This window comes from Lucilia sericata, unplaced genomic scaffold (assembly GCF_015586225.1).
Source record: "Lucilia sericata isolate MDLA Ls3-8-SP2 unplaced genomic scaffold, ASM1558622v1 Contig000369F_arrow, whole genome shotgun sequence".
Lineage (NCBI taxonomy): Eukaryota > Metazoa > Arthropoda > Insecta > Diptera > Calliphoridae > Lucilia > Lucilia sericata.
Genome location: NW_023994388.1, coordinates 171,329 through 195,965, shown reverse-complemented (window position 1 = coordinate 195,965; position 24,637 = coordinate 171,329). Strand labels below are relative to the sequence as shown.

Below are 24,637 nucleotides of genomic sequence, written 5' to 3'. Positions count from 1 at the left end.
ACATCGTAAATATTGAAGATGTCCTATCGTTCAGTTATCAGACGGCTCACGAGATGATATTGTAAATCAAACATTTTGAACATTGCAAAAAGTATGAAAATTATCCCAAAATTATTGGGGGTCTTAGTTCCTCATCTATTTTAACACACGTTCTCTGTTATATGCTGCATTCCTTGCATGTATGTATTCATTGCATACTCATTACGAAGTCTGATAATCTTGCCGATTGATATCTGATACAGAGACATGTGAGAAAGATTAGGGGAAACATCAAAGCAATAGAAGAATACGCTGACCCATTTACACCTGGAGAAGATAAATTGAAGCAGAAACAAACTAAACTTTAAAGGCCGAAGACCTGAGCCGAAGTTATCAATATTTCAAAACTTTGCTCAATAAATATATCTGTGTATAGTCAGATATTTCTTTACAATTAAAAGTTTAACTTAAGAGTTCTCTATATTAATTACGTAAAACTAAAAGCCTAATTAAATTATTATTTGTCCTTATTAAGAACTTTAATTCTTTTTTTGTTTTTCTTTTCAATAAAATTTTGTAAAATTGTAAAAACGTTATTTATTAATAATTTGATTTCAATGTTATTTGTTTTTTTTTATTTATTGAATACTGAATTTGTTCTTTGGTTTATACATTTTTGTTAATACTAAACACACTGATATAAATTATTGAAGTTTATATAATTTTTTTTCATTTTTATTTTATTTTCTTAATTTGTTGTAAGTAGTTTTCTTATTGTATTTATTTAAAATTTAAGTAACGTAACTAATGAAAGTCTTGCAAGTGAATATTTTATTAAATAATTAAGAGAATTTTCATTGAAATTGTTATTTCCAGGAATTTATTTAGATTTCATACTTAAATGTTCTAAATGTTTAGATTCGTGTATGTATCTGTTGTGATACAGTGGGAAATTTTTCGAAAAAGGAATAATAAATGTGTAATTTGGGTTAAGTTGAGTTTATATTTCATAGATTTTAGAGGTGAAAGACTCATGATTCCAATTTTGTGTGTTGTGATGTAATTTCCCAAAATTGTATAATATTTATACCCTACACCACTTTAGTGGGGAGGGTATATTGGGTTTGTGCTGATGTTTGTAACGTACTAAAATATTAGTACTATACCCACCTTTAAGTATACCGATCGACTCGGAATCACTTTCTGAGTCGATTTAACGATGTCCGTCCGTCCGTGTGTCCATGTAAACGTTGTTATCAAAGTACAGTTCGCAATTATCAAGATAATTTGATGAAATTTGGCATACACGTTTCTTCTGACCCAAGAACGAAGCCTATTGAAAATGTTTAAATCGGTCCATTATTTCACCTAGCCCCCATACAACTTAACCCCCCGAAAAGGGCTTTTGAGCTTATAATTCTGTATAATATAAATGTATCTCGATAAAAGTTAGCACAACTAAGTTTTATACAAGCCTTGATGACCTTGCCGAATTTCGAAATGATCGGACTTCATTTGACCCTAGCCCCCATACAAAGCTCCCCTTCGGAAATTGACTTGAATATCCGCAATTCACTTATTAACACTGTTATTGCAATGAAATTTATCACAGACAAATATTATATAAATATAAATCTATCTAGCCCATTTTATCGGAATCGGTTCACATTTGCTCCTATCCCCCATATAAAGCCTCTTTCAGAAAATTAGTTTTTCGTCAATAAATTACTTAAATAAATCGGAATCAAGGTAATATTCCAGATAAATGCTTTGTTATGGAAAATAGATCACATTTAATATTCATAACTGGTGTAGGGTATTATATGGTCGGCCACGCCCGACTATACTTTGTTGTTACTTGTTTTAAATTGTTTTTTTTTTTTGTGACATTGTCCCACTCTCCGAACTATTTAAGCTATTTCTTGGTATTGTATAGAACCAGCATTTATCCTGTTCTGTTTCCATACTTTCGATTATGAATTAAAAAGAAACACATCCATTTCCACTTCTCTGGAAGTTATGCAGAAATAACATGCATATGTTTCTGGTTTAAATAATCTACTAAATATTTTGTTATTCATATTAAATGTTTTAATTTAAATTTAATTAAGCTTTATTTCATACGAAATAATAAAAATCTATCTATTTTTCAAATTTAATTAATTTCCTTACAATTAATTATTAATTCTTGGAAAAAACCTGTTCTCTCATTACACAAAAAAATACTTGTGGATAGATAATTATCAAAAAACACACTTTAAATATAATGACTTCCTTAAAGTATTGCACAACTCTCTCTTTAGTCACGTTACTTATAGCCTTGCCGTTGCCGTCTGTCGAAAGAAAGTGAAGTTTAACGAATTTATAAGGAAATCATTGTGAAATATTTTTTATTGATTGTTTTAAAATTCCTTTCGACATTAAGAAACTGGCAATTTTTTATTTATATTTTTTTATTATTATTTATATTTTATTTAATTTTTTTTTTTTTGTAAAAATGTATTATAATATGGACGAGGAAATAGTAGGAGGTTTTTTTGTGTCTGTAAATATATGTTTAACAAGGGGTTTCTTCTCGTTTGTTTTTTGAGCTGTAATTTGATAATACATTTTTTTTGCTTCTTGTTCAAGAAACTCTCAAGTGGACAAGTTTGACATCTATTATTAATTATTATCATTAATAAGATGTTTTTTTTTATTAAAGCATACACTCCACAATAACAGTTTGACAAGGATAATGCCTAAAAGAAATTAAGAAAATACATAAATTATAGCAGGAAATCAATGAAAATGAATATGTTTGTATGTATTTATGTGCGAGTTATTTGTTTGTGCGCTTGATAAAACAATTACGGAAATTTAGACTGACTGATCTAGAGTTTGGTTTGTCAAAAACCTATAAACTGTCTGCTAGTGGAACTGGATTCTCAGAAATACAAAACTGTTGACTAGCGGTGGCAGTATAAAGAACAAAACAATTTCACAGAGGCTTGGAGATGCATTCGAAACACTAAGACGATAGATTGTATTAACTTCCATCTCCCCACGGGGGCTGTTACCTTGGTGAAATCTCAATCTTGGCGTTGTTAGTCTGTCGGGACTATAAAGTGGTGATGATCAAATGTATCCTCGGCCTTTCATTGGAGTCGAACCAGAGCAACATATAATCTGGCACTACGGGTGGCCAGTTGCCCGCAGGACTTGTCCTGGGTACTCAGTTGGTTAAAGTTCCTTCGGGATTCACGTAGTGGCTGTGGTTTAAACCCAAATTCGTGGGGAGAGAATGTTGGCTAAGAACTGATATATCCAATGCCATATATGTCTGGATTCTCTCTCCGTCGCTGTTGTCATCTCAACAGATGTGACAGAGATACTTATGCTTGATTCCTGAACCCGTTGAGTATCTCTTACTCTTCGCGTAGTAGGACGTCAGTATAGGTTCAGGGTATTTTCAGGTTGACACTTGGTAGTTGCCTGTCATTCCGTAGATTGTTCTTTATGGTCTGAGAATGGAACTGATGTAAGTTGGGAAACGATCAGGTAAGTCTCCTCTGCTCGACAGGAGACTAGTACTGATTTAGTTCTTTGTCACATTATCTGACATACAGAGGGATCCTGATTTATTTGCTGGGTATTTCTTACTACCAAATACGTCTCTGCCGAACCAACAGAGCCATCTCAGTAGTGTGGTAAAAGGTTAGGAAATGCACTGGAATAGGTCATTAGTTGATGGGGATTGCATTTTAAATAATTCAATCGTTCATGACATTATAAAGGTGGACATCTTCCGGTATACCGCAAGATTGATTTCACCTGATGTTGTGGTTGTCTCCCCTTTTATTGACTTTAGACCAGTGATTGATTTTTCCTTGTCGAAGTTTGCATTCGGATTGATCCCATGTCATGTCATTCCGCAACGGGGCTACTATGGCAAGAGATTATATAGCTCGAGTACTTCAGCAAAGGACCGGCACAGCCGGTAGAAGAATTTAGGGTCGCTTGGTACCCCGTCTCAAGTGTAGATGTAGAGTATGCGGGCCTTACCATCCGTATACCTAGAGTGAGTATGTTGGATGTATTTCTCAATTAATGTGTCCGATAAATGAGGTATCTGCTACAGGTATGATCCGTCTACAGTACGTTCGCTGTAAGTAAGAACAATCTATCGGCTTATTTTATGTCTTCGTATTTCAGTCCACCGATTAGGTCTCTAGGTGCTGTTCTGAATCAACAGAGGCCAGCCCAACTGCGTGGTTGTAAACGGAAATGATTATTTTGCATCTCGGAAGTTAAGCAAGGGATCAGCAATGTTCAAAGATTACATAGCTCGAGTACTTGAGCAAACTTCTTGTACATGGCCCGGCAGGACTACATAAGAAGCTCAAAGAGGTCGTGGTGTGCCATTTAATAAGCTTCCTCTGTAAGACCAACACGCCAGATGTACAGCCATAATGTCGGATAGTACGAGACTAAAAGGTAGCCTGTCTCTATTTACGAATGGCTTGAAAGAGGGTAGAGAGAGTAGAGGGAGCTGAGAGACATTTCTTTCTTAGAACGTAATACAATTAAATTCGCTATGGTATTACAGAATTTCAAACGAAAATCACCGAATATTTATAGCCAGACAAGAATAAAATTCCTAACAGGTATGTGTGTGTATGGATCAATAATGCCGTGCATCTTTAAACATGATAACCAAGAATTTAATATATGTGAGGGGACTCGGATTTTCAAGCGCAACTGTTTTTCTGTTAAACTGGAAAAAAAAGGTCACCTCAATATCAGATATGTGAACACTAAGAACTCTGCTAAAAGTAATTAAAGGTTTGTTATCTATACTAGAAGACTTCGATTACCCTGTATGAAATTTGTTGAAGCTGTCTTGTAGAGAAGGACTCAATTTGTTATCCTCTATGTCATTGTTTCGCAATTCGTAGAACAATGATTTTCTGATGACATGACCGAACTTACTTGCAAAAGGTTGGACCACCTCAACGCCTTCATCAAGCACTACATTTGGCTGAACAATAAACACTGATAGGCAGCCTAAACCAGATCGCATACCACTTGACGCCTGATCATTCATAAGCTAATCTTTCCAGAATTTTATATCATTTATATAAATTTCTTCAATTTTAAATTTCCGCCTTATTGTCCAGAACATTCCAAAGTTTTGGAATGTATCAAATATTTAGAGTCCAGTAATTTAGTTGGCGTCCAGCAGGTTGACCTTTATATGGGACTATCTTAGGAAGAAATATAGACATATGGTGCAGCCCCACTCATAATTTTGCCTAATGTAAAGTGATAGGTTTTAAGTCATTGTACGGCAAAGACCAATTCGGCTAGCATGCTTACCAAATTTACAGTGGCCAGTAATGTGCGATTCCAAATTAGCTAGTTACAGTCTGTGAAGACCGAGAATATAATAAGGCCGTAACCCTCTATTAAGCATTATAACGTTTTTCTACCGAGCGCGTCCCCGGGTGGCGGATAGGGGGTGGTGATGGACCATATGTCCTTTCACAGTTTTAGTTTGAATCGTCGTCATCCTGCAATCGTGAGCAAAATACTACTACGGAGGTGGGTACCTTGGCCTCCGTGGCGGACAATGCGTCAAGTGTACAGCATGCCATTAGCAAAAACATAGGGGTGAAAGAGAAGTATGTACTCGGAGAGAGCTCTAACCTACCTCAGCCTTTAAATATAGGTGAGGGTTCCGACTCTGAATCCTCAGAAGATAATAACAACACCATTATAGCAAATCCAAAAAAGGATGAAGTAGGGCAAATGGTGAAACAGGTGAGTGATAGCATAGCTAAACTATCTATTACTAAGAAAAGACTATCTGGAGCACAGAGGAGGAAGTTGAAAAAGATGCTTCAGGAAATCATAGTTAGTCAATCCAACGATACTCCTAAGGAAAAATCGGACTCTCTCACAAGATCTCAGGCAAAGAGGATCAGGTCTCCCGAAGAGTTCACAACTGAGAATAAACCTAAGAAGAAAAAGAGCTCCCCGTCTTCTAATACACAGTCGAAGCCAAGCCATACTTCACTCAAAGGAATCTCAAGTCAGAATCCTGAGAGTAAGGGTGACAACGCCAAGATAGATATCCCGAAGACGTGCACGTCGGCGAAATCAACCTCAAAGGTAAGGGAATCTCAAAAGAAGAACCGAAAAACGAGGAAGGAGAAGCTAGACGGAGGAAAAGGAAAAGAGCCGCCATCTTACGCCAAAATTGCCAAAAGAAGACACCGGTACGATCTCTGTTATGCAGTTTACGATGCCGGTAATCCGACAGGCAAAATTCCAATAGACCAACAGAGTAAAGTAGAAGATCTGGTGAACATTATCTGGTGGACCACGCAATCGCTTCAAAGGGCCAACAACCAATAGAGAGCGTGAGCTGCGAGTTCCGAATGGGCGTGATGTGGTTGAGGTTGGCATCTCACCAATGTGTGAGCACCCTAAAGAACTTGGTGGAAAGTATCCCTCCTCCCTGGGGAGGCGCTAAGCTGGGACTGGCAAAGAAGAGCAAGTCCACTGTTTACATGAAAGGATGGGGCAGTAAACTGACTGAAGATGAAGCGACAATGACCAAAACCTAATAACAATATACCTTTTCATGAGTGCGATGTACGGTGAACTAGAAACAATTTTCAAGTGTCGAGAGAAGCATTCAACTTCAGTCCAATCGTACTCCTTTCTATTTACTAAACAAATATCCTGTTAGTCTAGGAATAAATTGTTTATAGATTACCGAAAATATTCTCTTCGTGTATTTTTCTCGGAACTCTAAGATGCTCATATAATTTATTATATGAGCAGCTTGAATATATCTAATTTCAGCATTTGAGCACCACTGTAATTGTAATATCCTAACAGCATTAGAATTTTAAAAACAAAAGTAAAGCATAAACATTTCTGAAATATTTCATTTGCTCTTTAAACAGTCGTTGTATGTGCCAAAATATGTACATAGTTTCCTAAAACTTATTGAAAGAATACCAACCCACAGCAAACAAACAAGTAAATACAAAATATTCAATAAATCATAAATTCAACATTATTTTGCATTTTTAAAATATTTTATGTGCATATTTCTTTGAAAGTAATAAAATGCATTCATGAACATTTAAAATTTTATATTGGAAATTTTCTACTATACCTTCGAATGCGATTGTTGTATATGGATTGTTCAGGGGGGTCCGCCCCTAGTACAATTGGTTGCTATTGTTGTGGATTCGAATTTTGTGTTGTTATTGCTGTATTTCTTTTTTTTGTTGCAATCGAAATATATTGCAAATAGAGTTTGTTAACGATTATTGGCTGGGACAACATTTAAAACTGTACAAAAACTGATGCAGCTGATGTTGATGTGTATGTGTTTGAAGTTGGTCAATGAACGACATTCTGGACTAAAGTCACGAAATATTGAGTGAAAATATCTTGTGGTTGTTGTTTTGTAGACATGCATATGTATGAGTTTTGTTTATTGTTTTTTTTCTTTTTTTTGGTTTTCAGCGTTTATTGATGTGGTATTTGTGCAGTTTAGTAACCCGTAGCATCAAACAAATCTGGCAATACTAATGGCGGACAATTATGAGGACTACAGGTTACGCGCGGTGTGTCATCCGATGTTGAGCCATCAATGCAAATACATTGCAAACAATTACCAGTATCCTGTGGTAAAATATCGCCTATTTTGTAAAGTGTACCTGAAACAAAAAGAACAAAATACAAACATAAATTCATATATATATTGATTTAAAATGTTGAAAAAATTGTGCAAATTTAAAGCAAACAAAAGAAGACAAAAAAGAATTTCCATAAACAATAATGCTATTGGAGAAGATGGAGTCATGATGTTTGTAATCAATGAAAAGGCCTAAAGTATTTTGAAGCATTAATGCTTAAACACTTTATCTAAAGGCTTTTTATTTCTTTCTTTCTTAAATACAGGATTTATGCCAACAACAGTGGTCAGGCCAAGTGATTTTCAATATAACATACCAGGTTAAATTGATTGGAAACAGCCAAAGTCAAACTTTAATTGTCTTAACAACTCTGTTGAAAGCAATTCTGTAAAAATGGAGATAAGAACTTATCAAACTTAATTTCCATTCTCCACTAATGGATTGTATGCAAATTGAAATTGTAGTAAAGCCAATCAAACACCTCTTATCCCACTGTTGCTTATATCACTTTCCACATCAGTTCTTTGCAACAAGAACGCAAAAAAAAACTGAGAAGAAAAAGTAAACAAATACAATCATTGAACCCTTTTTTCAAAGTATATTCTCTTGTCTCGTGTAATGCGAAAAAACGAGAAAATTAATGTATGCACAAGGAATAAATTCCTTCACTCCGTTTTCATCATCAGCATTACATGACATTTCCATTTCCTTACGCTTCAGCATTTGTTGACGAACGGAAAGCTTAAGGCAAAGCAAAATACTAGAAAATCTAGGTGATACATCATCACTCTGGCAAATATTTCAAAATTTTTATACTTGACAATAGACCTACATAATTTGTACATTTTCTTAGCTTTGTTTTTCTCACTTTCCCTTAATACCCTACACATTGAGGGTGTGACATAAGAAGGGTTGTCATTTTATTGACAAAAAGATTTAGGTATATAGTATTATGAAACGAAGTATAGCCATTTTACTGGTAAAATATATTCAATAATTCTTAAATATTATTAGACAGCATCATATTTGAAAAGGTATTAGGCGTTTATAGTGTTTTGTCACTTTAACGTCATCTTAATCAAGGTCGATATATTAGGTTTCATCTATTCATCTTAAGTAACCTATTTGTACTAATGAACACAATGTTTTCCAGAACAACTTTTATATAATACTCTTGGTTCATTACACAGCGAGAGTTCTTCTTGTCGAAAATGACCCACTTGCCACATTATATCACAATCACAACCTTAATATATGTATACTAAGAAATGTGAGATTTTTACTCATTTAAAGTTTAAGAATTGGTTAAGATCATTTCGAGCCACTAATCAATTGCTTTACCGGATAAGATTATATTCCATCAGGTTTTTCCCTGACTTCAACCTGACTAAGAACAGTTCGCCATCATTCGGGTCACAACATATAAACATATGGGCAATTTCGTGTCAAGAGACCCAACTTTTAAAATCGATATTTTCGGATTTGCACCAAGGTAATAAATTTTCAGCTGTATCAGTCAAGAACTGGCAAAGTTAGTGCGGGTCAGAGTTGGACATTTTGGTCATATAGGTTTTTTTTACATATGAGTGTAACTTTTTACCTAATGGTCCTACCAAAAATTGTCTAAAGGAATTTTGATAGCTATTTCCAAAAATATGATATGATAACCTGGATGCTAATTTTGTAAGTTAATTAGTTAGTTAGTTAGTTAGTTAGTTAGTTAGTTAGTTAGTTAGTTAGTTAGTTAGTTAGTTAGTTAGTTAGTTAGTTAGTTAGTTAGTTAGTTAGTTAGTTAGTTAGTTAGTTAGTTAGTTAGTTAGTTAGTAGTAGTTAGTTAGGTTAGTTAGTAGTTAGTTAGTTAGTTAGTTAGTTAGTTAGTTAGTTAGTTAGTTAGTTAGTTAGTTAGTTAGTTAGTTAGTTAGTTAGTAGTTAGTAGTTAGTTAGTTAGTTAGTAGTTAGTTAGTTAGTTAGTTAGTTAGTAGTTAGTTAGTTAGTTAGTTAGTTAGTTAGTTAGTTAGTTAGTTAGTTAGTTAGTTAGTAGTTAGTTTAGTTAGTTAGTAGTTAGTTAGTTAGTTAGTAGTAGTTAGTTAGTTAGTTAGTTAGTTAGTTAGTTAGTTAGTAGTAGTTAGTTAGTTAGTTAGTTAGTTAGTTAGTTATGTTAGTTAGTTAGTTAGTTAGTTAGTTAGGTAGTTAGTTAGTTAGTTAGTAGTTAGTTAGTTAGTTAGTTAGTTAGTTAGTTAGTTAGTTAGTTAGTTAGTTAGTTAGTTAGTTAGTAGTAGTTAGTTAGTTAGTTAGTTAGTTAGTTAGTTAGTTAGTTAGTTAGTTAGTAGTTAGTTAGTTAGTTAGTTAGTTAGTTAGTTAGTTAGTTAGTTAGTTAGTTAGTTAGTTAGTTAGTTAGTTAGTTAGTTAGTTAGTTAGTTAGTTAGTTAGTTAGTTAGTTAGTTAGTTAGTTAGTTAGTTAGTTAGTTAGTAGTTAGTTAGTTAGTTAGTTAGTTAGTTAGTTAGTTAGTTAGTTAGTTAGTTAGTAGTTAGTAGTTAGTTAGTTAGTTAGTTAGTTAGTTAGTTAGTAGTTAGTTAGTTAGTTAGTTAGTTAGTTAGTTAGTTAGTTAGTTAGTTAGTTAGTTAGTTAGTTAGTTAGTTAGTTAGTTAGTTAGTTAGTTAGTAGTTAGTTAGTTAGTTAGTTAGTTAGTTAGTTAGTTAGTTAGTTAGTTAGTTAGTTAGTTAGTTAGTTAGTTAGTTAGTTAGTTAGTTAGTTAGTTAGTTAGTTAGTTAGTTAGTTAGTTAGTTAGTTAGTTAGTTAGTTAGTTAGTTAGTTAGTTAGTTAGTTAGTTAGTTAGTTAGTTAGTTAGTTAGTTAGTTAGTTAGTTAGTTAGTTAGTTAGTTAGTTAGTTAGTTAGTTAGTTAGTTAGTTAGTTAGTTAGTTAGTTAGTTAGTTAGTTAGTTAGTTAGTTAGTTAGTTAGTTAGTTAGTTAGTTAGTTAGTAGTTAGTTAGTTAGTTAGTTAGTTAGTTAGTTAGTTAGTTAGTTAGTTAGTAGTTAGTTAGTTAGTTAGTTAGTTAGTTAGTTAGTAGTTAGTTAGTTAGTTAGTTAGTTAGTTAGTTAGTTAGTTAGTTAGTTAGTTAGTTAGTTAGTTAGTTAGTTAGTTAGTTAGTTAGTTAGTTAGTTAGTTAGTTAGTTAGTTAGTTAGTAGTTAGTTAGTTAGTTAGTTAGTTAGTTAGTTAGTTAGTTAGTTAGTTAGTTAGTTAGTTAGTTAGTTAGTTAGTTAGTTAGTTAGTTAGTTAGTTAGTTAGTTAGTTAGTTAGTTAGTTAGTTAGTTAGTTAGTTAGTTAGTTAGTTAGTTAGTTAGTTAGTTAGTTAGTTAGTTAGTTAGTTAGTTAGTTAGTAGTTAGTTAGTTTAGTTAGTTAGTTAGTTAGTTAGTTAGTAGTTAGTTAGTTAGTTAGTTAGTTAGTTAGTTAGTTAGTTAGTTAGTTAGTTAGTTAGTTAGTTAGTTAGTTAGTAGTTAGTTAGTTAGTTAGTTAGTTAGTTAGTTAGTTAGTTAGTTAGTTAGTTAGTTAGTTAGTTAGTTAGGTTAGTTAGTTAGTTAGTTAGTAGTTAGTTAGTTAGTTAGTTAGTTAGTTAGTTAGTTAGTTAGTTAGTTAGTTAGTTAGTTAGTTAGTTAGTAGTTAGTTAGTTAGTAGTTAGTTAGTTAGTTAGTTAGTTAGTTAGTTAGTTAGTTAGTTAGTTAGTTAGTTAGTTAGTTAGTAGTTAGTAGTTAGTTAGTTAGTTAGTTAGTAGTTAGGGATGTATGCTTTTTTCATCTAGACGTGTTAACGTGATATTATTATCTCATATAACTCATACGTCCAGCATTTTTTATTCGATTAAACCTGTGTAAGGTACAGGTTGCAATGTTTATACTCATCAATAAATATTATAAAAATAAATATTATTTAAAATTTCAATCATATTTGATGCGTTGTCAAAATGTTACCAATTGTGGTGAGTTCACTTTTGACAACGGATAGTATAACTTTCAGTACATTTCTATCGGTTTCTCATAACTCGCATAGAGGACAATATTTCGAAATTTACTTTATATGGCAGTTTTATAAGATTCTTAATTTTAAATTATTATTTCATTTAGAATTAAATTAAATGAAAACGTATGAAATAACTTTCATTATTTAAGTTTTTGTTGAAAGAAAAAAAAATAACATTTTAAACAAACAAACAAAAACACAAAAACAATACATACAATTTTTATTCAACTTCTATTTAACTCATTTCTGATTTAAAAAAGAATTTAGAGATACCAAATTTCAATGGGAAAATTTACCAGTTTTTCATTATTTGTTGAAAAATTTTTTCTTGGAAATCTTTTTATGTTTGTATTTATAGCCTAGTAATGTTCGTATCCTAGAGCTAGGATAGGTTCTCATTAATTTAAATACATGATTAAAAGTTTGTGGAAAAATTGAGTGCCTAACGAAATCTTCTATGAGGAACTGTTGGAATATTATTCCATAGGGTATTCAGTTTGACTGAATTTTTAAATATTTATGTATGTTGACTTTTTGCATCAACATATTTACTTAAGAGTGTGTGTGTGAGTGCGGAAAAGTATGTACTTGGTTAAAATGAGATCGCATTTACTTACATACTAACCAACGTCAACACACTCAACACTCAAGGAAAAACTTTTGGCGTAAAATTCAACTCTTTTTTTTGTTTTTGTTGTTTTTTTTTTTGGGTTAATAGAACAAATAAAACACGACACAGTAAAACACAACAGAAATGTAAATAAACTCAGTTCGACAGTCGTCAGTAAGCCTTCTGCTACCTAACTGCAAGCTCTTCACAAAAGTTTGTTTTCACTACGAGTGTTTATACCCTACACCATTATAGATGGGTATTATGTATTGGTGCTGTTGTTAGAAAAACTTTAAAATTTTGTTAGAATTGATCTATATTTGGTATTCTTTATTATTTTTAGATTGTTCATAGGTCCGATGAAAAAAGATTTACTTCATATGAGCGTAGAGTGTCATATAATCGGACTTAACATACTGTAAATTTCTATTTGTTTTTTCTATATTTTTTTGTATTTTCCGTTTTATTAAAATTATTTAACATTTCAAACACGTTACAAAATTAGCATACATTGTTCCATCGAGTCAGTCATTTCCCTTTTTTTTCGTTTGTTCGTTTCGTTACGTTTTGTTTTATTCGTAATTTAAAAAGGTTTAAAAACAATAAACAACTCTTGCTATTCTTTGGCTGCTGATTATTGCTGACGATTTGACTATATGACTGACTGACGGACTGACTAACTAACTGACTTGACTGGCTGTATGAATGCTGTTGACTTAATTGTTGGTTTGGAAAACAAATAAAAACAATTTGTGTTTGTTGTGCGAGGGTGCAAAGAGCTCCTTATACCTTAAAGGCATCGTTTACTTTTATGTATTTTACTTATATTTAAGGACTTAAATATAATACTGTGTGTGCTTTTAGGCCATAATCAGGTTTTATTTTAACGTATTTTTCTATTAATACACCAACACACGTTTTAGAAAATGTATTTTAAGAATATTTGTATGTATGTATTTGTAAGGATTAAAGTGTTAGAAACGTCAAAAATATTAAGTTTAGATGATAGATCGCTCAATTAAACTTTAAAATTTGTTATGATTATTATATTTGCTTAGAAACTATAAACAGTTGCTGCACTTGAAAGCAAATAAATTTAAAATTTAAAATCTACTTCTTTAGATGTCAAAGTTTAATTTAAATCGTTTAAAACTTCCCCCAATGAAATGTAAAGTATGTCAGCTCAGGTTCAAAGTTTTTTTTTTTTAATTGTACCCTTTACCTTCATGAGATCCTTTATAGCATGTATTTCGAGCCATTACTGATAGCGGAGTCGATTAAGCTATGTCCGTCTGTCCGTCCATCTGTCTGTCCGTCCGTCTGTCTGTTGAAATGAATTTTCTGAAGACCCCAGTTATCTTTGGAATCCAAATCTTCAATAATTCTATCAAAAGAGCTTATGAGAAGTCCTTTATTTAAAATCAGCCATAAATAATGGAGTTATGAGCAAAAATACGAGACCACCTCTAAAAACTCCATAAAAAAAACAACAATGGGACACAGCATCATATGGTAAATTTTGTTCTTGTAGTTAGTTTGCTTGTTTATATCTATTAAAGGGGACGTTCTTCAGAATATACATTTTAAATTTTCTAAAATATTGAACCAAGAGACATGAAATTAAGCGTGAATATCCTGTAGTTTTTCATTATACAAAAGGACTTTTTTGAGTTTTCTATAATAGTGAAACTAGAAACATGAAATTGATCAGGTTGTATAGTGTTGCTTTTGAAAGGCGAATTGACAGCCTTTTAATTCTCAATCTAATAGATGCATTTTGTTCAAAGTCAGACGCAATAGTAGTATGTTATCATAATACATTGACTAATCCTCACAAGATTTTACAAATACTTTGGTTTCAATAAAACTTGTTATATTGGATTGTATTGCGATCCATGTTCCTTAAGCCAGTTTTAACTATGTTAAAGCCATTTTCTGAGGAGGACTAAGTGATTTTAGTCCCAATAAAACTTGTTCATGTCGAATTTCATCGCTGTATATGTATTTTAAGCCTGGTTTTGAGAATTAAAATTAATTTCTGAAGAGGAGCACATATAGGGCCAATTATAGACCAATTCTTATAAAATTTGAGAGAGATTTTAGTTCAGATTAAACTTGTTTATGGCGAATATCTTTTCTAATTTTTTGAAATAGACCTTATATAGAGTCAGCTTTAACTGAATACTCTTCCAAAGGTAAGGTTTACATCATATGGCTACCAGCCCACTTGGAAGTAGTCGGCAACGAAAGGCCGAATGTAATAGCTATAAAGCGAAGGGAGCTCGAGGCAGTTAACCTGACAAACGCAAAACCATTCGACGCAACAAAAGCTGAACTAAAAATATGGGTGAGAGAATCCCATAAGACCCCTTGAAATAATGAAACAGTAGGTAGAACCTCAAAGATCCTATGGGGTGATCCTGATGAGAGCAAGACAAAAAATCTCTTCAAAATGCGTCTGAAGTTAGTATGATTGTTCGTATTCTGAGTGGACACACAGGATTACGAGCACATCTATGTAAAATTGGACATGCGGATTCAGACGAATGTAGAGCATGTGGAGAGGACAGTGAAACTCTGGAGCACTTCTTTGCCACTGTCAGGCATTAGTTAGATCCAAGTATCTTGGAAGTGATGTTATTCCGGAAATAACAATTGGCAGATTCTTAGGAATTACGAGTTTCTGAACACTGAAAAATAATTCAATCAGTGAAATGTTTTTTTTTTTTTCATGAAAAGGAGCACATAACAAGCCCGATAGTGGCCTAGGTGTATTTCTTCGGATTCGATGTAGTATACATCCTGCTATCATCTTAACCTAACCTTTATGGGGTCAATTATTAACCGATCCTTCGTTGCTAAACTGGCATTTTGAAGCAAGTTATGAGCGTTATAGTCATTTTCTGAAGGGGACCTTATATGGGGGTCAATTATAAACCGACCCTTATAAAATTTGACAGAGTGTATTTAGTTCCGATAAAACATATACAGAGGGGAGCCTTATATGGTGTAGGGTCAATTATGGACCGATCCGCATAAAATTTGACAAAAACATTTTGGTTCCAATAAAACTTCATTATGTCGAATTTCATTGCTATACATGCTTTATTAAGCCAGTTATCCCCATTATAGTAATTTTCTGAAGAGGTGATTTTCAATACCAAACAACCTGCATCAAGTACATAGTATGTCTATGCAAAATTTCAGCTCTCTATATGGTCCCGTTTGGATTCTATCGTGTTTTCAACAGAAAGACATTGACGGACATGGCTAGATCATTTTAGAATATACACATATACAAATTATAGCAATATTTCGATGTGTTACAAATGGAATGACAAAATTAATACACCCCCCACTTTTGATGGTGGGTATAAGTACAATTCCGCATTTCTGCAGAAATTTAGAAAAATAACGCAGGCAAATACCTCTGAAATACCACTGAAGGTATGCAACCATACTATGGTCTCTATCATACTTCAGTCTATTAAACTTATTCATCCACCGAAGCCATCTTTGATTTGGCGAAAGTTCGCAGACATTTTATTAGCCCGTGATATTTCATTAGCCAATGTATATGAGGCATTTAACCAAGATGTTTTTTTCGCGATTTGGGTTTCTATCAAAGTCACCACATAATCGCCGAAGAATCCTCACTACCTCTAATCTAAATAGGACACTGTCCTGCGTGAAACTGGGTTCTGTATAAGCAGAACTTCGGTCAAGCGAGAAACCTTAACAATCGTTAATTCTTATACTTCTGAATTGCACAAATGTCAAGGTGCAGGAAGTTCATCAATATATCTCGTCTCAGGGGAGGCCGCAATGAGGTTTCATATCTTCTCTCTTATGAAACCTTTTCTGAGCTTCTTGTCACAGATGAAATTCTTCTAATGATAAGTGATCTCATGAAATCCACCTTTCACGAATGATTATTATGGGTCATGAAAAACCATCTTGGTCAACCCGACAAAAACCAAATCGGAACTTTTTACCAGAAGATATATATAATTCCAGAATTTCTGGTAGCTCGGTTGGATGGTGCAGTTTTGGAATTGGTATCTTTCATGGAATCATAATATTAAGAGTCGAATGAATTAGAGGCTGTTTCTTCTATTCTTGAAAAAAAACTTATGTAAAAGTTTATAACTTATATTGTTCACTGGATCATAGTTTACTGTCACAGAACCTATTTAGACTGATTTCTTACTAGTCTACTTAAAGAAAAATAAAAAAAAGAAAAAGGTGGGAAACAAATCATGATCTTGATCTATCAAATATAATAAAAGTGCCGGGGAGTTCTCATGGAGATTTACAAGATTTACTACATCATGCTAAACGGTCAATTGGTTTTCGAGTATTCTCCCTATTCCAGCGATCCATGAAACCTGATCTGTAATCTAATTCTTGTGACGTAATATCTATTCAACCGACAGAAGGGCCAATATAACTAGATCTCCTAAATTAACCAAAAAATACTCAAAATTCACATCCAAGGAATCGCTAATCTATGAAAGGGTTTGACCAATATGAGAAAGTTTAATTCTAAAAATTGTCATAGTTATCTGATGTAAAATTTTTAACTTAATTCCAAGTTTATATTTAAATAAAATTTATTTATTTTAAACACTTAACACAATAACTCTTACCCATAACATTGCATTGTCGTTCCGGACTCAATGTTGTGCTGAGTGGAGGCGGTGTTGCAGCTGATGCTCCCACTGTTGTCGCTGATGTTGCATTTGTTTGTGACACCACCGCCGATATATGGTTAAAGCTAAAGCTATCGCTACTACTTGATAAACTATGGGTGGTAGCGGCGCTATTGCTGCTGTTGCTGCTACTATCGCCACTTGACAAGTTGACACCCACATTTTTTTGTTGAGCTGTTTGTCGCTCTTTTAAATTTAGACCATCACCAACAACAATGTTGGTAATAGTTTGGTTGCTATTGCCGCTGCTGCTGCTACTCTTGTTATAGTTTTTGGTATTGTCATTTATTATTGAGTATAAAGGATTGTTATTATCAACATCATTTGTATTGGAAATTAAAGTTGGTGGTTGCATGAATTTTAGTTGTGTTTTAGCAATTTGTTTTTCATGTTTAAAATCCTGCTGCAGCTGCCTGTGTTGGTTGGTGGTTTCAATATTCGTTTCCTGTGGTTGTTCTTGTTGTTGCTGCTGTGAATCAGCAGATGATGCTGTTAACATTATATCAATATTTACAACACTAGCAACACCATTATCTTCATTGCTAGTTGTCGAACTGATTCCCATGCTGTTGCCGCTGCTGCTACTGGTTGGCCTGTCCATGTTATTATTATTTCTATTATAGTTTTGATATGGATTACTGCTGAATGGTGAAATATTGTTGTTGTTGCTGTAGCCATTGCTATTAATAATTCCATTACTGTTGCTGTTGTAACTATTATTATCACTAAAATTTTGTTCATATTTTGGTTTTTGACTATTTTCATACATATCGCCATTATCATCATAAATTGCTACTGGTCGTTCTCTTCCAACTTCTCCTCCGGTCATGTCAAATGCATTAATTGTTGTTGTCGTTGTTACTGCTGCCGCTCCTATTGTTGTTAAGGGTCTTGATGTTGCCTTTGTTTTAGTGATTGCTGTTGAAAGTCCTGTTTCTGTTTCCAAGTCAAAATTTTCATAATTTCTATCTTCCGCATTATAATCACTATTGCTGGCATCCAATAAACCACTACCACCACCACCAGCAGCTGAAGCAAAACCACCAGCATCATCTCTTCCGCTGATTGCATCATTTAGAGTGAAATTATTTTTATTATTTGTCTCTGTGGATGTCAACCAACGATGGAAGGCATCATCTTGATCATCTGTATCTATTATGTCTTCAGTACTTTCATTATTATTATTGTTGTCATTATTATTGTTGTTGTTGTTGCTGCCATTGTTGTTTATTTTATCTGTGTTTGGTTTATTATAGTCCCAAGGTGAAAAAATTTGTTTCTGTTTGTTGATTTTAATGATTTTTTTGTTGTTATTGTTTTTGTTTTGGGGCAACGATTTGTCGTTTATGACGTGTCGCAAAAACGTGCGAAATATGAAAATGAAATAAAAAAAATGAATAGAGAACAAAAGTATTTAATTAGAAATTTATGTATATTTTATGGGTATATAGTTCAAAACATTAAATATATTTAGAAATACATAGTTTAATTTATAAAGAAAAATATTTTACAATTAAAATAAAACACCGCATTTATTATGTAATTAAAATAAATAGTGTCAAGCAAGGTGTGGGAAATATAATGTTTTTGGGCACTATGTATACTGGTGTATCCCGTGGAGTATCCTCAGATTGTGAAAGCGATTAAAATTTTGATCTAAGCTAAAATTATTTAAAAGAAAAAAATTTGTGATATGGATCTCAAAAATTCCATAAAAAATTTAAAAGACTTCGTGATTTAGTCACACAAAATGTATTGTAATGTTATTTAAAAGTCGGATACCAAAGGAAGGCGCCACCAAAGATGGACTTATGTTTTCATACCCTCCACCACTATCAGTAGTGATAGAGGGTATATATAAGTTTGTCGTTGCGTATGTAACATCAAAAAATATTCATCTAAGACCCAACAAAGTATATATAGGTATTCTGGGTCTTTATGAAATTCTGAGTCGATTTAGCTATGTCCATCTGTCTGTCTGTGTAAAACACGCTCACGTTAAAACTAAGCAAAGGATATAAACTAAATTCACCCAGAATATTTACTGTTATACTAAGCAGTTTTGTATTGAAAATCAGCAAAATCTTTTCACAACGTAAAAAGTTATTAGTAAAAATTTCAGACTACTTCGAAAAAAAAAATTCGTTTTTTTCATAATTCTTAAGAAGTTGTCTCAGAAACTACCAATGATATTTCGATGAATTTTGTTACACATTATTTTTTCCAGGTAGTGATCAATTTTGTTCAAAATATTTACAATCTATCCAATATTTCCCTTAGCCCTCATAGAAAGGTATATATTTGCCGGAAATTAGTTTATCATTAATAACTCCCTCAAATATATCGGTATCAACACAAAATTTTGTACATGTAAATATAATATGAAAAATCGTACTATCAACGTAGATCTCAGTCGGTCCACATTGGTCATAACTCCCATATAATGCCCACTTCTGAAAATCACCTAAACGCACATATTTCATTGATATACATATATAGCTAAAAGTGATAAAATTCGAGTTGAATATGTTTTGTGTACATACAAATCATTCTACCAAATTTTTTACGGATCGGTCCATTATTGGTCATAGTTCCTATATAAGGTCCACTTCCGAAAATCACTTAAAAGCACATATTTCATTGTCAAATAAAGCTATCTGGATAAAATTCGACACAAATATGTTTTGTCTAAATATGATTCATTCTATGAAATTTTTTCTGGATAGGCCCATAATTGGTGATATACGGCTCACATATACGGTCCACTTCCGAAAATCACATAAAAGCATATATTTCATTGAATTCTAAAGCTATAGGGATAAAGTTCGACTTGAATACGTTTTGTGTACATATATGTAAATCATTCTACCAATTTTTTCCCGAATCGGTCCATTATTGGTCATAGCTCCCATATTGTCAAATATTTTGTCTTTATAATAATCACACTACGAGATTTTTTCCGGATAGGCTTCCATATAAGGTCCACTTACGAAAATCACTTAAACGCTATTAAATAATAAAGCTATCGGCATAAAATACGACTTGAATATGTTTTGTGAGCATATAAATCATTATACCAAATTTTTTCTGGATCGGTCCATATTTGGTAATAGCTCCTATATAAGGTCCACTTCAAAATATCATTTAAACGCACATACATATTTCATTATCAAATAAAGATATCTTGATAAAATTCGACACAAATATGTTTTGTGTACATATGAATCACTCTACGAAACTTTTCCGGATAGGCCCGTGATCGTAGCTCCAGTATAAAGTCCACTTCTTTTTTTTTGTTTTGTATATAAATCATTGTACGAAATTTTTCCCTTATCGGCCAGAGTCAAAAATAAAGAAGACAGTTTAATGGCTGACCATGATTGAGGTCATCCAACTAAATCTCCATTACAGCGATACGACAGTCAACACTCTGATAGCTATAATCTAGGAACCTTAGAACTTTCATACAGGGTCTCGCCCGAGAACACGTATTTTACTTCATCAGACACACACTATGTTACATTGATGATCTTCCCTCATCTTGGTGTTATTGCAATCCGGGAGAAAATAGATGCTACCAATACCTCTAGTCTGCCGGGACTCTAAACTGGTGATGGTCAAATGTATTTTTAGTCTTTCCTTGGAATCATTTGACATAGGGTCGTACCAGGAAAGCAGATAAACTGGTACCACGAGAAGCGGTAGCCCACAGGGCAGAGTTTCGAACTTTGTCTTGTCCCGGTTATCGGACGTGGTAGCAGTAGTTTAAACCTTAATTCGCTGGAAGCGAATGTTGGATAAAAGACTGATACATGGTAAAGTCCATAATTCGGGATAAGTTCGGTGCTGTTGCCGTAAACCAGAGATACCCCACAGAGGAGTGATTGTGGGACTAAGCGTTGGAAATAAGTTGCTGTCAATTGTATATGAAACGCGGACCTCACCCTTCACCGTATACCTAGAGTGATTATGTAGGATGTTTTTCTCAATGAGTGTGATTCGAAATGAGAAGTGTGCCTTGACAGGGTTTGTTCAGGTATTACTCTGTTCATACCAGATTTAGCACAGTGTCTTCTCTGTGAGTAAGTACAAGTCCTCGTCTTATTTTAAGTCTCTAGGAGCTGTTGTCGAATCAATAGATGTCATACCATCTGTGTAGTTGTAAGCGGAAGTGATGGGTAGGCAGAACCGGAATGTAAGTTGACTAAAAGCGACGGTGGTGAGTCTTCTAATAAGCTCACCCTGTGTTTATAAAAGTACTACCGTCAAATAAGGCCAACATGGCAGGTATTCTCGTAAAGCACTTCTACTTCTCAACCAAACACAGAATGCGAAATGAGACAGAACGAGAAGCCTCCTCAGAATAAGCAAGTCCTTGGTTAATATGATTTTACGTATTCTAAGTGAACACACAGGTTTACGGACCGATTCCGACTAAGAGAATGTAAAGAGAACAGTAAAACTCTGAAAACATTCTTTGTCAGGGGCAGGCTTTCGTCGAAATTATATCAAAATATCTTGGAAGCGATATTTTTCTGGATATAACATCACTCACAATGATCTGAATAATGATTGGAAAATTCTGAACATTGGACAATAGATCACCATATAAGGATTTTACCGCGGTGCTTTTCCATGTAAAGCAGCGCACAAGAGACCGTAGAGTTACAAACGGAATGTCAATATCTTTTGATGGTGGGTATATTTTTCGGTAGTTTCATGTTTCATTTAACTTTTTGCAAATGCTTTTTTAACGTCATATTCACATGACAATATTTATGGAGAATAAGATAACTTAGGCTTATAAGACATTTTCATTTTGTTTTCTTATTATTCATGTTAAATACGAGACTATAAGTATTAATCCTTTTGCTATGACTATATCCCTTTCATAACCTTAAATTATGTATATTTTAACCCCAAAAACAAAAAGAGAGCTGAAGCAAAAAAAACCCATCATAATTTTATATAACCATAGAAAAGCCCCAGAAATAAACTTTAAGGTTATAGAAGACCACAAAAGTAAACATAAAATACATTTGCAAAAACTAATATACATTTATGTTAGTGTAATCATCGTATGAGTCTGTCTATATGAGTTTATATCCTTTCCCCTAAGGATTAAAGATAGTTAGATATGCATAAGTAAATTGTTAGATAAATTCTTACGGCTTTTAAAACTTGTAGCAATTTAAGACCTTCGACCAAGAAATGGCTATATTTGGGAATGATGTTTAATTATTTTTTCCTTCTATTTATTTATCTATGTTTATATAATTTTGATTTTCATTTAATTAAATTATTTCGATAAATAATGCCTAAAAGCCTTTGGCAAACATATTAAATACATGCATATGTATGTATATTTTAACACATTTTCTTCTCAACATAGACAAATTATTATTATTAATCAGAAAATGATTAAAGTACATATGTAAGTATGTAAAATAATAGCTTGTCAATATTTAAGAAAATTTAGTAGTCATCTTCATTATATTTATAAAATAATATTTTTCATGAATTAAAACCCTTAAGCTGAATCTTATGAACAAAAATAATATTATTCTTTTTTATACCTATCATCAAAAAAGATGGGGGTATTTGATTTTGTCATTCCGTTTGTAACATAACGAAATATTGGTCACACACCCATAAAAGTATATATATTCTGGGTCCTTATTAAATTCTAAGACGATCTAGCCATGTCCGTTCGTCTGTCTGTTGAAAGCGAACGAAATGAGCTAGAGGGTTGAAAATTTCCACAAATATTCTCTATATGTAAGGTTTGTTTGGCATTGAAAATGGGCAATATCAGTAAACGTTTTCGGATATCCCCCATACAAGGGGCCCCCGAAAAACATCTTTAACGGTCATATCTGTTTTAAAAGTACGAGTATAGCAATGAAATTCGACACAAATAAGTTTCATATAATCTAAAATCTCCCTACCAAATTTATGAGGATCGGTCCATAATTGACCCTACCCCCCTATAAGGTCCCCTACGGAAAATCACTATAACGCTCATTACTGGCTTAAAAATAAAAATATAACAATGAAATTCGACAAATATAAGTTTCATGCGAGTCAAAATCTTTCTACCAAATTTTATACGGATCGGTACATAATTTACCCTACCCCCCATATAAGGTCCCCTTCAAAAAATGACTTTAACGCTCATTACTGTCTTAAAAATACGAGTATAGCAATGAAATTTGACATAAGTAAATCTCTAACGACCCAAAACCTCTCTACTAAATTTTATATGGATCGGTCCATAATTGACTCTACCCCCCATATAATGTGCCCTTCAAAAAACGACCTTAACGCTCATTACTTTTTATAAAATACGAGTAAGACAATAAAATTTGACATAAGTAAGTCTCTTACGAGCCAAATCTTCTCTAGCAAATTTTATGTGTATCGGTCCATAAATGACTCTACCCCCATATAAGGACCCCTCCAGATAAATACTTTAACGCTTATTACTGTCTTAAAAGTACGAGTGTAGAGATGAAATTTGGCATAAGTAAGTTTCTTACGAGCCAAAACCTAAGAAACTTTTATAGGAACGTAAATTTTCCCACCGGAAAGTATCGGGAACTGATATTCGATGTAGACATGTTTATATGAACCAAAATCGGTCTAAAAAAATTATGAAAAATGTTATAAAAACGAACAATAATTCACCCTACCTCTCTCTTCAGTAAATTTGATGAGTAATATCACCCTGATGTTTATAGGAGAGTATTAATTTTACGGCATACGATTTGATGGTGGGTATATTAGATTCGGCATAGCCGAATATAGCACTCTTACTTGTTTTATTCTACTTCAATTTGCAATTTTTTAATTTATTTACGCCTACAATTCAGCATGACAAAAGTAAATCAGTTAATATGAAAATCTGGGTTAACGTGTTTTTTTTTTACGAAAGTTTAAATTGGAAATGTTAATATTTGTAAAATTTTCTGCATTAAATATTTATAATGAGTACATATGTAAATCCAGTTAAAGTACTTATCAGGGATCCAAAATAAAGTACTTTAAATTGCACATTGGAGTAGAATAAAAATAAGTTAGAAATGAATCTGTCAGATTTTGCTTGTGTTTTCAGTGATGTATGGTAATTACATTAAAATAGATTTAAGTAATTTTCTGAAGAGAATCTTATAAAGAGCCTAGGGTGAAATAGATTTTAACCATACTTGTGGGACATAAAACTACTTTATGCAAAAATTTAATTCACGATTTTTTCAACATAATATTTATGGCTGTTTTAAGCGTATTACAGAAGACAATTTGTAAGGGGTTTAGGTGAAATCGGGGTCTAATATTGTCCCATTTCGGTATTATCGTGATTTCAATAGAAAGACAGACAGCAGGACGGACAGACAAGAATAGATCATATAGTAGCTAATAATGACAAAAAATATATATAATTTTGTGGATCTAAAAGTAATAAAGTATAACTGCGTTTAACGCTAGGTCAACCAATTCTCATAGAAAGTGTATTACGACTTCCTCCGTCTTGATGCGATTGCAATTTCGGGCTAAAAGAGGTGCTACCATTACCACTAGTATGCCAGGACTATAAACTGGTGGTGTCTGCATTTACAT

General features: G+C 33.0%; 1 protein-coding gene across 1 annotated transcript in view; it reads right to left on the bottom strand.

The window, feature by feature from the left end:
* Window positions 1-2,294: 2,294 nt before the first annotated feature.
* Window positions 2,295-24,637, bottom strand: part of LOC119604199 (probable WRKY transcription factor protein 1) — a 43,258-nt gene continuing 20,915 nt past the window's right edge. The window contains 3 exon segments of the mRNA XM_037956675.1: window positions 2,295-2,720; window positions 7,151-7,700; window positions 16,958-18,299. Coding sequence (XP_037812603.1) covers window positions 7,534-7,700; window positions 16,958-18,299 — 1,509 coding nt within the window. The 3' untranslated portion in view covers window positions 2,295-2,720; window positions 7,151-7,533.